This window comes from Balaenoptera musculus, chromosome 17, assembly GCF_009873245.2.
Source record: "Balaenoptera musculus isolate JJ_BM4_2016_0621 chromosome 17, mBalMus1.pri.v3, whole genome shotgun sequence".
NCBI classification, from domain to species: domain Eukaryota; kingdom Metazoa; phylum Chordata; class Mammalia; order Artiodactyla; family Balaenopteridae; genus Balaenoptera; species Balaenoptera musculus.
This window is the reverse complement of record NC_045801.1, coordinates 20,804,802-20,821,379: the sequence shown is the minus strand read 5'-3', so window position 1 is coordinate 20,821,379 and position 16,578 is coordinate 20,804,802. Positions and strand designations below refer to the sequence as shown.

The window sequence follows — 16,578 nt, the reverse complement described above, 5'->3', positions numbered from 1 at the left end:
AGTAAGGTGCCCAGCTAGTGGCAGAGCCACCATTCACGTTCAAGCCCCTAGTTTCCAGAGCCCAGGTGCATGACCTCCGTGCCATACTTGGCTGGAAGTCAAGAGATATGTGCTCCATTCCCTGTTCTGTCGCAACCAGCTACATGACCTTGGGCAAACTGCCCAGCTTCCCTGGATCTCTACTTCCTTATCTATATAATACAAGAGTTACACTAGACCTTTAAGGTCACTTCCATGATCTTATTTCTCCTCCCTCCAGATAAAACTGACACCATGATAGCATGATTGAACACCAGGCTCCTTCTCAGACAAAGGACAGATGCATAGACATACACATGTGTGCACAGGCCTGATAGCCCCAATTGGTGATGAGCTCACAGGACTCTGTGCAGGAAAACCAGTTAAGGGAAACTGAGGCCCAGGGAGGCTCAAAGAGTCACCAACACCCCCTAGAATAGCTACTTCATACTTGGAATTTAAGGGTGCTCAATCTCTGAGCTTACGTTTATAGAAACTCAAAATTTATTCTGACAGCATTATTTACAGTAGCCAAGACATGGCAACAACCTAAATATCCATCAATGGATGAACAGATAAAGGAAATATGGTATATATACACAGTGGAATATTATTCAGCCTTAAGAAAGAAGGAAATCTTGCCATTTGGGACAACACAGATCTTGAGGGTATTATGCTAAGTGAAGTAAGTCAGACAGAGAAAGACAAACACCATCTGAACACCACTTACGAATCCAAAAAAGAACCCCCAAACTCACAGACACAGAGAAGAGATTGGTGGTTGCCAGAAGCGGGCTGGGGGTGTGTGTGTCGGGGGAGTAAACAGGTGAAGGCGGTCAAAAGGTACAAACTTCCAGTTATGAGATTAATAGTCCTAGAGATGTAGTGGTGTCTATAATTAACAAGAGAGTAAGTCTTCAAAATTCTCATCACAAGAAAAAAAATTTGTAAAAATGTGTGGACATTAACTAAACTTATTGTGGTAATCATTTCACAACATATACATATTACTAATATATATTTACATATCACTTGCAATATGTATATATAAAATATTTTACAATATATCTATAAATAACATATCATCATCTGGCAATATATATGATATATATATATGTATATATAAAATCATTATGATGTACACCTAAAACTAATACAATGTTATATGTCAATTATATCTCAATTTAAAAAAAAATTTATTTTGATACTGAATCCTTTTTGCCCTCATTTATCCTACTTGGGTTACTCCTTAGACATAGTTAAGTCTAAAATAAGTGCAGGGGCTTCCCTGGTGGCACAGTGGTTAAGAATCCGCCTGCCAGTGCAGGGGACACAGGTTCGAGCCCTGGTCCGGGAAGATCCCACATGCCGCGTAACAACTAAGCCCGGGCACCACAACTACTGAGCCTGCGCTCCAGAGCCTGCGAGCCACAACTACTTTAGCCTGCAGGCCTAGAGCCCGTGCTCTGCAACAAGAGAAGCCACCGCAATGAGAAGCCTGCGCACCACAACGAAGAGTAGCCTGGCTCGCCGCAACTAGAGAAAGCCTGTGCACAGCAACAAAGACCCAATGCAGCCAAAAATAAATAAATAAATAAATTTATAAAAAAATAAAATAAGTGCAGGAAAATACTACTCTTTCTTTGAACTGTAGTAAACATTGAGGTACTTAAATTTTATCTTCATATAAAATACTGTTCAATTTTTTAAAAACATGTAATGTAACTCTACAATCTAAATACAGAAAATATCATACATTTCCAGTCTTTGAATCAGTAAAAGACTGACTGCCCTACATTTACAGGTTTGCAACATTACACTTGCATACTTAAAAATGCAGTTATCATAAAAGGTGTTGCTTAAAGGCAGCTTTTTTAATGCAGTGTGAATTTTAAAGGAGCACATAGCATATAAGAAATGGTGTTTTCAAGAAAAATTTATTCTCTGCTTCTCAGTAAAGCTAAAGTATTTCGGTATTAGATCCCCTCTGATTAGATTTTCAGATTGGTTCAGACATACAGACCTAGAAATCATTTTGGAAAATGACCTTACCAAGCTTTGTAAAAACATAAAACATAATTCATACTTAATCAAGTGTCATACGATTGCCACCAAATCTGAATCCATTTTTAAGACCTATTAAGAAGTCAAGTAATTGGGATCCAGTGCATTCTCCTTTTTAATCTATACACCTTGAATACATTTATGTAATATCCATACAATTCCACAAGCTAACTAACACAAACAAGCCAGGAGATTTTAAGTGCAGGAAATGGAGGCCAATGGGAGAAACAACTGAACACCTTCCCTTTGCTTTTTTTTCCCCTTTGCTTTTTAATTAAATGATAAATCTCAATATGAATTCATTAGAAGCCTGATAGCTCAATTAAGCTATGTTACTATATACTCTGGGGCAATGCTTCAATATCAGTTAACAGAGTTGGGATGTAACCTGAGCAGGAAATGTAAGCCAAAAGTTATATTCGACCTACCATTTGGGAGAAAAATTGCAATTAAGGGGGCACAAAAAGTCCCAATATCTACAGACTGTTAAAATTAAATGACAAAAAGACCATAATGGTTTCTCCTGTAGCAATAAATTCTTTAGATTCACACTATGCAGTAAAGCCTGTCAGTTCATTTTAATTTGGTTTTACCAATATCATATCCAACAGAACAGGAAAAAAAGAAAAGGAAAGAAAAGAAACTACCTTGGAAGAAAAGAAAAAAAAAAGGTTATTGGAAGAAACATCCCCTTTGAAAATGAAAAGAAACTCTGGGTAAATCAGCAAAAGATGAACTTGGAGGAAACACGGGAAGGCCTGGGCTGTAAACCAAAGACAGGGACATCTACAGAACCCATACTTTGTACGGTCAACAGCATTTCGATTGGTTAAATAAATGTAATTTTTTTTTCATTTATCCAACAAAAACTGAGCGCCCAGTATGGGTGGGTCAGGCATGGTGCTAGGCTGTGAAGACACAGCAGTGAGTGAGTTCAATGTCACTTTCGCCACAGAGCCCTCCTTCCCCCCGTATTTAAACTGTAAACCCCCCCTTTCCCATTCTCACTCTGCATCCACATCACCTGGTGAGCTTTTTAAAAACCTGAACTCCATCCCCATAGGGTCTGATTGGCCAGGAGTAGGGCCCATGCCCCATTTCCAGAAGCTCCCCAGGTTGAGACCCACTGCCTTCACCCCTTTCCATACACTGCTTTTCTTCCCAGCATCAAGCACCTTCTAACACAGGCCATAACTGACATGGTAAAAGCCTGCAGTCATTAGACTGGGACCATCTTGGGGCAGGGATGTGTGTCTGTTTGGTTCACTGTTGAATCCCCAGTGCCTGGAAAGAGTAGGTGCTTAATAAGTATCTGTTGAGTAAATTTAATGAAAAACAACATGAATTCTCCCCTCAGGGCCCGTACAATTACTGGGGAGAGAGAAAAACAGATAGTTAAATAAATGGAAAAAACCACAGCCGTGGCAAGTATTAACTGTTCTATAAGAGCCCATTAACAGGGGAATGTGACCAAGTCTGGGGCATCAAGGAAGTGACACTGGAAGAAATGAAATGAAGCTGGGGGACAGTTTTCTGAGAGAGAGAAGAGGGCATGTGGGGAAAGGGAGGAGGAGGAGGAATGAGGCTCTGCCAAAGGTCTGGGGATGGAAAGGCAGGTAGAGCTGGACCAACCCCACCTTCATATCGTATGAATGAATTATGAGAAGCCTCCAGGGTGAGTTCAACTAGGATGGTGGCATGGTCCTATTTTTATCAGTGGTGCTGTGGATGACTTCCACCAATCTGTCAGGGTGCTGGAATATATATAGGACATGTGAAATCCATTCCAGATCTCCACCCATCAGTTCCCATCCTGGGCATCCCCAGAAATGCAGAAAAAGCAGGACATGTGCCCCAACATACCTACCAGGGCAGCCTCTAAGCAACAGACTAGATGCCCCTCCTCCCCTTATGGACACCTCCCCCTTCTCTAATTCCCAGCCTCCATATTCCACACCCAGGGCCACTCTTTCCCTGAGCCCAGGGCCCAAGGCATTTGGAGCACTAGTCAGTCAAGAATAACTAGCATCGGGCTTCCCTGGTGGCACAGTGGTTGAGAATCTGCCTACCAATGCAGGGGACACGGGTTCGAGCCCTGGTCTGGGAAGATCCCACATGCCGCGGAGCGACTAGGCCCATGAGCCACAATTGCTGAGCCTGCGCGTCTGGAGCCTGTGCTCCGCAACAAGAGAGGCCGCGACAGTGAGAGGCCCGCGCATCGCGATGAAGAGTGGCCCCCACTTGCCGCAACTAGAGAAAGCCCTTGCATAGAAACGAAGACCCAACACAGCCATAAATGAATGAATAAATAAATAAATGAATAAATAAAAATTAAAAAAAAAAGAATAACTAGCATCACAGGCCCACATGACAATACCAGAAAACTTTATATTTCTCATTAAAGTATTGATATGTATTATAAAACCCCAGAAATCTGAGTTAGCAACAAATACCAGAACTCTGATGCAAACTCCAAGGATGCAACTACCCCTTGTATCCGGAGCCCTTGGGGAACTTGCTAAGCTTGGTACATAAGCTTTCAAATGGAGGGCTTATCTTAGGGCCACCAAAATATTTTTATTTTAACCATAGGGTTCAAAAAAGTTATAAAGTTCATTATTTGTTCCTCTACTTTCTGAAACAAAGGCCAGCGTACATAAGAGGTGGCTCACGGTCAGCGCTGTACCATGGTATAGTTTATCAAATATTTACAGAAGCTCTGCTTGGTGACAGGCACGGTGTTAGGTGGCGGGACTCAAAGGCACGCTTCTGGGGAGTCCGTAGGACACACTCGGGCTCTGGGCCAGCTGCTCTTAAGTTGCAGTGCTTCTTTACTTCTTCTGGGTGTTACATTTTATCACTTCCTGGCCTGCTTCCTTCCATTTGGGTTGCCAACTGTCCCTTCTTCCCAGCTCTGCCTGCAAGAATCCCTCCCTCTTTAAATTGACTGCTTTGAATCTGCTGTGGGCTGAGAAACCAGATTACCACGCTGGTTAGAACTGTCTCTTCTCCAGCAAGATTAAATCAATTCTAGGTGAGAAACACAAGTGATACCCTATAAATCAATCACACTATTGTGTACGTGTGTGTGGTCTTCATGACATCAGTTCCAGCTGTGCAGAAGCAGTACGATGCCGTGGTGAAGAACACAGGTTCAGAAGCCAGACGGCCCTCGGTTTGTGTCCCAGCTGTGTGCTCTTAGGCAAGTCACTTTTAAAGATTCTCTGAACTTTGTTCTGCATCTCAAATGAGTATCTTCCTGCTAGGGTGGACGTAAAGATTAAAGAAGATACTGCCCGTTACCCAGCACACAGTACACGCTCAAGAAATATTAGCAGCTATCATCATCATCAACCGGGCTCAAATATGTCAGTGCCAACAGGATATGGCTTCAACAGTGCCTGCCACAGGCAACTTCCCCTAACCACAGTCCCGTTTCAGGAAGCAACTTTAGGCTGTTCTTTGCAAGAGGATGGCCACCAATTCAATCAAGAATGACAATGTGACAGGGCAGTCTTTCAACTGATGAGGTCACCACCAGACCCAGAGACATGGCCTGACAGGAATGGCTCTCCCCGAAAGGAGTAAGGATCCCCAGTAAAGCCAATCAGGCTGGTTTCCTCCAGGGCCTGCAGGAGAGAATTCAGGAAAGACTGGCCAGTGGTTGGCAGACACACCCCGCGACAGAGGTGCCAGTCTGGGGAGAGACGAAGGTCCAGAGCGGGAAGAAAGGAGCAGACCCAAGTTATTGTGCTGGGTCCTGAGAACTTGCTGGAAACACTTCCAGTCCAGTTTTTGTTCCATGTCCCTTCACAATAAATCCTGTGACTTAAGGTGGCCTGAGTGATATCCTGCTCTTTGCAACCTAAGGGCCTGTCGAACCGGCCCATTCATACGAGGTAGCCTTCCAAAGATCACCCTCAACCGACGAGGCACAGAAGTCACTTGCAAAAGCAGTAACGTGCATTCCTAGAGCAGTCATCCAGGGAACTTGGGGGATGCAGAGTCAAGGCAGTGCCTGACTGCCCCAGAGACCACCCTCCACCTGCTCCCACCTCTGCCCCAGGCCACCTGCAAGCTCCAAGGCCCCATCTAGGTCTTCCCACAGCCCACAGAAATAATGGCTAGCCTTCCAGGGCATCTACCACAATTTTCTGGGGATTAAGTATCAAGAAAGAGGTGAGCAGTTATTTCTGTGGCTTAGTAAAGAGCCAAGTTATGAAACTAAGCAAACCTCTGTGGTTGATTAGAAAATGGCAGCAAGATGGTTTTTAATAAACACCAGCACCTTGTAGAGCACATCAGTGTTTAAGAGGTTTCGCATTACAAGCAGTTACGCACTCCACCTCCTTTCAATCTTTCAGCGACCCTGTGAGGTGTTATGATCCCCACTTACAGATGTGGAAAATGAGGCTGAGAGGTTCAGCACCTAGTCCAGGAATGTGTGTGGGTGAGTGACTTCCCTGGTCCAGGGTTATCGCCCTCTCCTAAAGGGCTTCACAGAAGACAAAGGGTACACAAAACGAGGAAGTGTTTCTCCACAAATCTTATCGCTGCTCAAAGCAATTACAATGGGAAGAAAGTCTAACTAGGCGTAAACGGTTTGGTTCACCTTGTTTTCTGTCTTGGTTTTTTGTTTATTTGTTTTTCTTTTTCTTTTTTTTTTTTTTTGGCCACTCAGCGAGGCTTGGGGGACTTTAGTTCCCAGACCAGGGATTGAACCCGGGCCCTCGGCAGTGAAAGCGCCAGGGAATTCCCTCTGTCTTGGTTTTTAAATCACTTAGAATAGTGCCTCGTTTGCACTTAGAATCCCAGACCTGACCTGGATGCCCCAGAGGTAAAGCCACTTGTCTCAATTCACCTCCAAAGGACCAAAGACTCAACAGCCAAAGAGAAAAGAGAGGAGGGCTTTGAGCAGCTGACACAATTAACTTAAAAAACTGACACCTACCCAGGTTAGGCCCACAGATTCTGAGACCCCAGGAGAGGCTGTAGAACGCACAGAGGAAGCAGTCTTCTCAGTAAAGAGACACACGGAGGTTTCTGGCTCCAGCAAAAATGAAACTTCAAAGGGAACAGAGCTGTGGGAGCGTCAAAGACCCCCTCCCCCGCCCACCCCCGCCGCAGGACCAATTAACACCTACAGAAGTTTATCTAAGCAGTCATTTCATGCCGGCTACTTCGCTAAATGGGTGCTCAAACTCACCTCAAAAATTGCTATTCCTCCAAAAGGGATTGGGGGGGCGGGGGGGTCAGGAGAGAGGAAGTGCTGTGTTTTCTGAGAGAGAGACCTTAGTCCAGAAGAAAACAAATCCTCAGTACAGTGAAATTCATCACAGACTTATGTATAATAAAAGAAAAGATGGGAAACAAATCTCTTACTAAGAAAATGCAAATCAACTACGGTACAGCCGTAAGTTACTAAAAAGAACCGTGCAGCCATTAAAAATCCTACTTTAGTATTTTAATAGGATTTTCCTCTTTAGTAGGAGAGGAAGAGGCTCTGAGATAATGTTAAGAAAAAAGCAACATGCAAAAATACATTTAAAGTCGGACTTGAACTTTATAAAACCAACAGACTAGAACGGCCAGGAGTTTGTTTTGTTCACTCCCAGCTCCAACACCTATGTGTCTGGCACAAACAAGACACGTAAGGAAAATGTGTCGAATTCATTATTTACTATTAATTAAATAATAATTAACATATCTATACAAGGTACTTGGATATGCAGACGTGGAATGACATAATCACTCGCAGAGGTGTATATGTGGGTTATAACAGGTCAACTACTGAAGTTTAATAATAGTGGTTAGCTCTCATTGTCGGGACTAGAGAAGACATTTATTTTCATATTCATCTCTTTTGCATTTTCCTAACTTTCTGCAGAGGCTCTGTACAATTTTTATAATATTTTAACCACTGTTTTTCTACAGGGAGCCTCAGGGCCTAGCAGCAGTGGTGTGCTACACTCCAGAAACCTGGCCCGTTGTGTCAGAAATGGAATCTTCCAGTGGGTCTCCCATTTCTACAGGGTCACACCTTATACCTGGGGCAACGGTCACTCCTGCACCACCTCATGGGTTCACTGACACCTAGTACAGGGCAAACCCTGCAAGGTGCTAGCAGGAGGGCAAAGGTCACACATGATTCACTTCCTCACTTTTCTGAGAAGAGCTCTAGGGGAAAATGAAAGGCAGAATCTACATAGTCAAAGCTATAAGCTGAAGGAGTTCGATGCTTAAGTGTCAACTCAGGGCCGTCTTAATCACATCTCTTAGCCAGATTTTTTCCTTGGGAAGCATGTTTATAAAGGAAAGCAGTAGGGGAAAAAAAAAAGATACGACATACAAACACCCAAATCACACTAAACTCACTGATACAAAACTGTGAACGGGTAGAAATTTTGCTTGATCCTTAAAGGTGGTAACATTTTTTTAGAGGAAAGAGCGCTGTCTTCGACATCCAAGATGCCTGGTTTGAACACCACCATTTCCTCACCAGATGTGACCATGGCTCCTAACTTTACCCTCTCGCGGCCTGCACTCCTATCTGTAAAGTGGGGATTTTACACACTGTTGTCAAAAGGCTTAAATGAGCTCATAAAGGCGACTTCAGATAAGACACTGGACAAATATCTTGCAGTTTTGAGGGAGCCCCTGTGCATTAAAGGAACTTGGGCACAGACGGAAGAGCTTTGAAGGAAAACCAATCAGTCATTAAGCTCATGGTGTTCACGTCCCAACACGAACACTCTCAGGAGACTGCAGTATCTAGTGACTGCTGAGCCTGACGGGTTCCCTCCGAAGAGGCTGTGTGGAAAAGTGACGGTCATGAGGGAGCAGCGGGCCTCAGAGAAATGAGAGGAATGGGAACCAGAAAACCTGGACTGTAGCCTCCGTTCAGCTACTTACAAGCTGTGCAGACTTGACAATCCACCTCTCCAGAGCTGGCCTCAGCTTACAAACCTGTAAAATGGCCTGACGAGACACCTGGCAAGGTGGCTGTGAGCAGAGCAGCCGGGCCCTATCAAGCACAACCTTTGGTGTGACCTTAGTGTACTCAAGGTCATTGTCAGCAGGTGTTTCTAACAGCGGGTTCTGGGGAGGAACATCCACAGGCCTTTGGACAAAGAGAACAAGCACCACCTGAGGGCATGACAGCTCCCCTTTTGGCCAAGTCGGTGCCACCCAAAGCTGCTGTCACAGTCAGGGGGGCCAATGGTGGCCTCCCACTGGTGGGGCCCACCCAAGCCTTCGTAGCAAGCCATCCTCTGAAGGACAAAATCCCACAGGCTCCCAGCGCAGGTCACAGATTCCACTTTCAACCGTCATTTTTTGAACTAGACTCAATCAACTTGCCAATGTCCCTAGAAGTAGCCCACAAAACCTCAACCTTTAGGGATTCCTTGTAAATGAGGCTCTCAGGAGCCCTCCAGAAAGCAAGTTCAGAGAAGGTGAGAAACTTGGGGACGGGAGGGGCACAGAAAGAATTAGAACCTCGGGGCAAGAAGACGCAATTGCTAACTTCAAAATTCATCTAGGGCTGGCCCTAGCTTTATTTTAAAACTGTGCTTGGGTTTCCCTGGTGGTGCAGTGATTAAGAATCCGCCTGCCAGTGCAGGGGACACGGGTTCAAGCCCTGGTCCGGGAAGATCCCACATGCCGCGGAGCAACTAAGCCAGTGCACCACAACTACTGAGCCTGCGCTCTAGAGCCCGCGAGCCACAACTACTGAAGCCTGCATGCCACAACTACTGAAGCCCGTGCGCCTAGAGTCTGTGCTCCTCAACAAAAGAAGCCACCACAATGAGAAGCCCGCGCACCGCAACGAAGAGTAGCCCCCACTCGCTGCAACTAGAGAAAGCCCACGCACAGCCACGAAGACCCAACGCAGCCAAAAATAAATAAATGAAAAAAAAGAGCACACATGTGTGTTAAAAAAAACAAAAAAACAAAACTGTGCTTATGTGGTTTATTCTAGAAATGCTTTTGTGCTATCATACACCTGTAGGGAAAAAGGTGCTAATATTTTACATTTAAAACCTGAGAAGCACAATTTCCAACTTTCATTCCTCCAAGGTTCCCTGTTGGATCACGAACTCACCCAAGGTGTCTGGGAATATAGTCCGGGAAAATGGGGAATCAATATATCATCATTTACTTGTGCACATTTTCTTTTTGCTATAAATGCATTTGAATTCAGCTTAGCATTCAGTGAATTCACAGCCTATTCCCAAAATTCACTGGAGCCAAACTGAAAAGTCCCCAAAACTCCTACGTAGACTAAAACAGCACCGGGGACCTCCACCTTAGTTGGCAATGAAAAGAAATATGTAAGCCCTAGAGCAAAAGTTCTCAAGTCTGACGATGCCCTTAGTAGCGGCTGTGTGTCAACCCCTAAAACTAGATGACAAATTATGCATGTATGTGCTTTCTTTTTTCACAAAGTTGGTCCAAAGCCTTTATCAGCTTCCCCAATGATTCCAAGAGAAATCCCGTAAGAAACACCATCAATAAGGACCTTCCAGTGGCTGGAGAGCTTTCAGGTGTGTCTGTAATTAATGATGGAATACTGTAGGTCAAGGAGAAAAAGTCAGAAGGCCTGCTTTCTAGGGCTACCCCTGCTACTAAACAGTTTTCTGACCTTAAGCAAATCCCTTTAACAGTCTATCCCTCAGTTTCCATGTCTGTAAAATTAGGATGTTTGGAAGTTGTATGATCACTTACCTTCAAGACCCTTAAGAACAGCAGGATTGTGAGGTACAGCTTCAACAAACACAGGAGAAGGTGTCCAAAAGGCCTGCACAGAATCCTGCCTGTTCCCAGAAGAGCTGCTTAAAATATTCTCCACCGCTTTCCTCAAAGGGGTCAAAGATAGAAGCCACCTCTCATTTCCTTCTTTTTCTTCTATTTCAGAAAGCCAAATTTGAAGTTTCACAATAATGCCCTTTGAAGGGATCTGCACTATTAGGTTCATGCAAAAATACAGTAATTCTGTAAGGGTGCATAAGAAGCTCAAAAGATGTAAAATAGAATTTCTCTGAAGCCTCATTACAAATCATGTAATCACTGCAGCAACTTATTTTAGCCAGTGTCATCTACATCTGTTAATATATGTAACTGATGAAAATTAATTACGGGTGTCATAAAAATGGATGTTTTAATACAATCCTGGAAGTCTGGGTCAAAAATATTGCTCTATTACAAGAGAAAAGTCTTTTCCTTCATTCCATGCAGTTCTCCTATACCTTTAGTAGTAACTGTCTGTTTTTCACAAAAGTGAAGTTGAAACATAAGTCCTCAACTAAACATTTATTGTCACATAAGGCTAAATTTCGCTAAAAGCAACTTTTTTTTTAGTTGATACACTTGTACATATTCTATAGTATCCTAACTTGACCATGATACCATAAATTTGCAATCTAATTATCAGACCCCCTAAGTCCAAAGCAAGGTTATATGTGGTTGTTTGTGGCAGCAAATTAAACTGAAGGCTTTTCATAGGCACTTGCTAATAAAGAAAAGTAGATGAAAACTGATCCTGTTTTTATAAGCCATTATCAAATGAACGCTTAGAGAACCCTAAAGCAGTCAAAAACCCATTCCACCAAAGGATAAACTAAGGTTCAAGGTGATGAATCAAAAGTCACACCATGAGACAGTATAAGAAGTCAAACTTAGATGACTTATATAGACCTAACTGCAATATCCTCCTCTAAAACCCTGGGAAGAGATTAGCATTTGATTGAAGGAGTTCTGCGTCTGACACACGCACAGCTGACTTACAGAAAACATCAGTATAAATAGCAAAGTACAACAGTTGTGCTTACTTCAGAGCACAAGACAGGTTGCCTGCTATGTGAGCATTCTCACCACATTTCAGAGCTCATTCATTCTTCATATCTTCCAAAGTCAACCGCAGAGGCAAACATGTTTGCAAGCACCATTTCTCAGAGATAAAGCGTTCAGATAACCCAGTGAGAGGAAGGAGTTAAAACTCCAGGTGAAGCAGGCCGATGAATGTAAACGTTCTGCAACACCGTCCCGTCCTATGAAACAAGGTTAGAGCTGGAAAGTATGCAAAAAAGGAATGAAGAAAATCCAGAAGTGACTCTGAAAGAAATCCCTGCTCAGGAGAAAGAGGCAACTTGCTTTCCTCACTAAATGCCACTCTTCAGATGAGACTCAGTCCTGAGGGCCTGACCCCTTGTGGTCTTTAAACATAAACCAAAACAAGGGCGTGGGTGTCTGATTTCTTGATGCAACGACAAAAGGTCAAAAATTAGTGGAATTTAATTAGCAAAAATTAAAGTTTCTTGGAAACCAACCCCTCCTTCCCTTATTGCCAAAAATCTCTAGAAAAACCTTCTGCAGAGAATGTAGACGATTTATTTTGGGACTAGGAGAGTAAAGCAGATGTGACTGTTGTATCGGATTGAGGGTGTTTCCCAAATAAACGTATAATTCAAATTTCTTAAGATCTCCCCTCCAGCTCCTTTAGAGGAATGAAGACCATCATGATCCTTCTACAAAATTCGGTGAAACTGCTTGAGAAGACACTGAAAGGTCAGACTTCATCTCGAGTTACTCCACCATAAACCAGACAAAGAAATTCCTCAAAGGCTATGAGCATTTTTTTCTTACAAGCACCCACAGGAATAGGTCAATGTAAATGTCGTGTAAACAAAGCGTTCATTACTAACCACAGTTTGTTTCTTTTGTGAGAAAATTTTAATCCATGGCAACTGCACCCAACATTCACACATAACTGCCCCCGAAGCAGAGGAAAATTTAGATTCATAATTGACCCTACAGCCTCGGGCTTTGCTTATGCTCGAAAAGCAAGAGGCGTTGGGGTTTGGGGAATCCCAGTGTTTGATACTTTCTCCTTCACTGTCTACGATCAAGTACAGGAGGACTTGAATTTCCCTTCCAATCACTCCTACAGAGGCCCGAGTGTCTGAGGAAATCCACAGACAACAATCAAACCTTTCATTTCAGGGTCCTTTCCCCACCATGCCCCTTCCTGTTCCAATCAGGTCTGCAAAGCGTTTCCCCTATTCTGCATTTCATGAATCAATTGCAAAACCCGCCAACCTCTGCCAGTTCCTCTTGTACTCAGCTGAGAGGTTCCCCTTCCTCCCTGGGTAGCACAAGGCTGCTCTGGTTTTTAACTGGCGTAACGTGGAAAGGCACTGTAGGAGCTCACTAACTCTTTCACAGCCAGACAGAAGTGAGAGAGTCTGGGGCTCCCACCCCATCGATGAGGAAACGGACCCTCCAAGCTCAGGTTAAAGCCGATTCGCAGAAACTAGCTTTGACCCCAAGCCCAGTGTGTCAGTTACTGTCACTGGGAAGGAAAAGGAAGAGTGAGAAGGTCTACAAAGTCCCCAACTCAAGTTACTTAGCAACTGGACAAAACTTGCTTCACTCCAGAGGGTAAAGAGGCATCTCACAGCCCATTCAGAGAGTAACAGTCTCCGATTTACATGCAAATTGATAAAGACAAAAGGGAATGGGAAATCTAAATTAGCAACTGGAGTTTACAGCAGAGGGGCTGAGGCCCAGATTTTTTAAAAACAGCTTCTCCTAGGGAGGCAGGATATATACATGCCAACAAACACACATGAATGAATGCATGCATGCATGCAAGATCACAGGCCCTAACCAGTTTACAGTCTCCCTTCATAGAAGTCAATGCCATCTGGGAGTAGGGAAGAGGCAGGCACAGAAAGTTTAGTAGCTGAAATTAAAGGACTTCCACTGCTAACACAAATTTAAGGTTTGCGGAAAGATGACAATTGAGGGGTGGGAAAATTCCGCGGAAAGCTGCTCCCCCTGCTCGTGAGAAAAGCAAATAAAGCATCAATCTTGGGGTAAGGTCCCCAGACTGTGAGTGGATTCAGAGCCTCTCGGGTCCCTAGACCCTCTCACAAACACCCTCCTGGATCCACTGGTGAAGTGCAGTTTCCAAACTTGGATCAAACCCACACCCTTCATAGAACACACATCACCCTGAAGGCTTTCCAACCAAGAGGGAAACATGGTCACCTACTTGGCCCAGGAAAGTGCTCCAGGATTTTCCCTTAGCCCAAGGAGCTCAAACTCTGGGTCCTCAGCTCCAAGCTACACACCAGAAGCAGGCTGCTCAGTCCCAGGCTGAGAGCAAAAGGAAAAGGACCCGAGGGGGGGGTCCCCTGCCCCACCCCCATCTCCCAACTTCACACCTGGACCAGGTGGGCAGGGCCCAGGGCTGAGCCGCTGAGGCCCATCAGCTAAGCCACTTACTTCTCATACTCAGTGTTGTCTCTGTCACAGCGAGAATCCTTGTGCTTTTGCCAGTCTTTGCCATGCTTGCAGGTGGTGAGAAGCAAGACGTCTTCCCCGTTATGGACGTGATATAAGGCATTCCTGGTGTCTGACCCTATCCCTGTCAGGTACCTCTTCCCCTTGAAGACTAGCATGTACTTCCTGAGAGGAGGGATAGTGTTAAACTTCAAAAACCCCCTCTCCCCTCCTGTCCTGGGATGATCCTTAGAAAAGAGGGGAATAGAAACATCAAAGTTGGGTCGGAAGTTTTCAGTACTGATGCTGGCTTTGGCCAGCATCGCCTGGCCGATGTCAAACCCCACATCCTCGGTGTAGTCAGGCCAAGTGCCAGAATATAAATTAAAAATTAAATGATTCCTACCACTGTTCCACAAGTGGAGACTCTGCACTTTGGATCTCAAATTGTGCACATACTGAGGTGACAACTGGTCTCTGTCTAAAGTATCCAGACTCAGGACAAAGAGGCACGCCTGGCTGGGGTCCGAGGTGTAGAACCTGGAGCCCTCGATGGCCGCTAGAATGTTTTGGTAACTTTCGGCGATTTTCTCCCCTTTTTGCTGCGGGTATACGTAGACTTTGAAGCCGTTTTTCTTGCAAAGGGTGAAATCGAAGCAGGACTCCATGCGGCACTTCTTGCCTTTGTAGATGCTCGAGTTGGCGTCTCGCTTCTGCCGTGGGGAAATGTGCACGCTGGAATCCTCGTTTTCCAATTGATCCCAAGGAACGAAGGGGCGCAGAGCGTCCGGGAAGCGGGGCCAGAAATGATCCGGACTCGGGTGGTGCAAGCCATTCCGACGGCTGTGCTCTTCTCTCCGGCTGTGGCTTCTCGATGCCCTAAACTGCAAGCCTCCGAAATAAAACAAAAGGGCGAGACAAGAGCCAGCTGAGAGCAGGATGAAATAGCGTTTTTTGGCCTGCATGTGTCCTGCCTGGGTCAAGAGGATTGTAAATAAACACAAGAATCACCCAAGTTTCCCAATCAACACTTTCAGCTCCAGTCCGCCATCTTCCCGCCTGTAAAGACTTCAAACTCTCCGCTCCCACCTTCTCTGGATGCCTTTCCCCAAGCCGTGGACTGATCCAGCGCATGTGGGCGATTTCTTTAACTTTCTCCCCTTCGGTCTTTCATCTTTGGGTTGCACAATAGACGGGAGAGAGCGGGGCTGAATATTTCGCACCCAGGGCGGGCGAGCAGCGGACTGTAATTCTCTTGCATGCAACAAGACGGAGGAAAAGAAAGAGAGGGGGGAAAAAAAGCTCCCGATGCCCAATCAATGACAAGACGAAGTGATTTCCTTGCCTCTCGGATTCCTCTCTGCGCCGTGGAAAACGAGCCCCGGGAAAGCAACTTCAACTCATCCACACTCCGGGGCAGAGCACTCCGGTTCCAACAAGTCAGCCGAGCTCCGGGTTCAGCCGGCTAGTGCATCTTGCAGCTGGGGCGCCGTAACCTCACAAATCCCTGCATCTCTCTTTATTCCCTTCTGCAGCGGCTCCGAGACTCCAGCGGTGTTTACTCCTGCGCTCGCGGGGCCGGCCCCCGGGACGCGCGGCGGCCCGGCAGAAGGCGGCGGCGCTGGGTGACGGCGGCGGCGCGTCCTCCCCGCGGGCAGTGCCGGCCCCGAGCGGCGCTTCCCAGGCCCCCGCGCGGTTGCTGCCGACCGCCGCGTTCGGTCGCCGAATGTTACCCGGTTCTGAATGTTACACTTACACATTCCATTCCCGACACGACAGCGCTGACCTCATCCATCCACGCAGCCCGCGCTGCCATTGGCCGAGCGTCACGTCCGGGGGGGGCGGTGCTTCCGCTGCGCCCATTCATAACCCCCGGCCACCGGCAGAGGCGCCGGCGCGGCGCGGGGGGTGCGGGCGGCGCGCGGACCCCGGGGCGCTTCTGCCGGGGCCCGGCGGGCGGAGCGGGGGGGCGGCCCAGTGCGAGCCCCGTGGCCCCTCGGCTCGTCCCGGCCGGGACCCCGGCCTGGGCCGCACCGCCTTTTGCTGCTGCGCCGGGAACCAGCGCCTCCCAGAGACGCCCGCTGGCGCGCGGCGGCTGGGGAACCGGGGAACCGGGGAACCGGGGACTGGCCGGCGCTTCCCGGGCCCCGCTGCTCCTGCTGCCTCGGGCGCCCTCGAGAATCCCGTCTCCTCGGCTGCCTGTCGGCAACG

At 46.2% G+C, this 16,578-nt stretch overlaps 1 protein-coding gene across 1 annotated transcript in view; it reads right to left on the bottom strand.

The window, feature by feature from the left end:
• Positions 1 to 16,121, bottom strand: part of EXT1 (exostosin glycosyltransferase 1) — a 291,269-nt gene extending 275,148 nt beyond the window's left edge. The window contains exon 1 of the mRNA XM_036829922.1: positions 14,371 to 16,121. Coding sequence (XP_036685817.1) covers positions 14,371 to 15,332 — 962 coding nt within the window. The 5' untranslated portion in view covers positions 15,333 to 16,121. The remainder of the gene's footprint in view (positions 1 to 14,370) is intronic.
• Between the last annotated feature and the right edge of the window lie 457 nt (positions 16,122 to 16,578).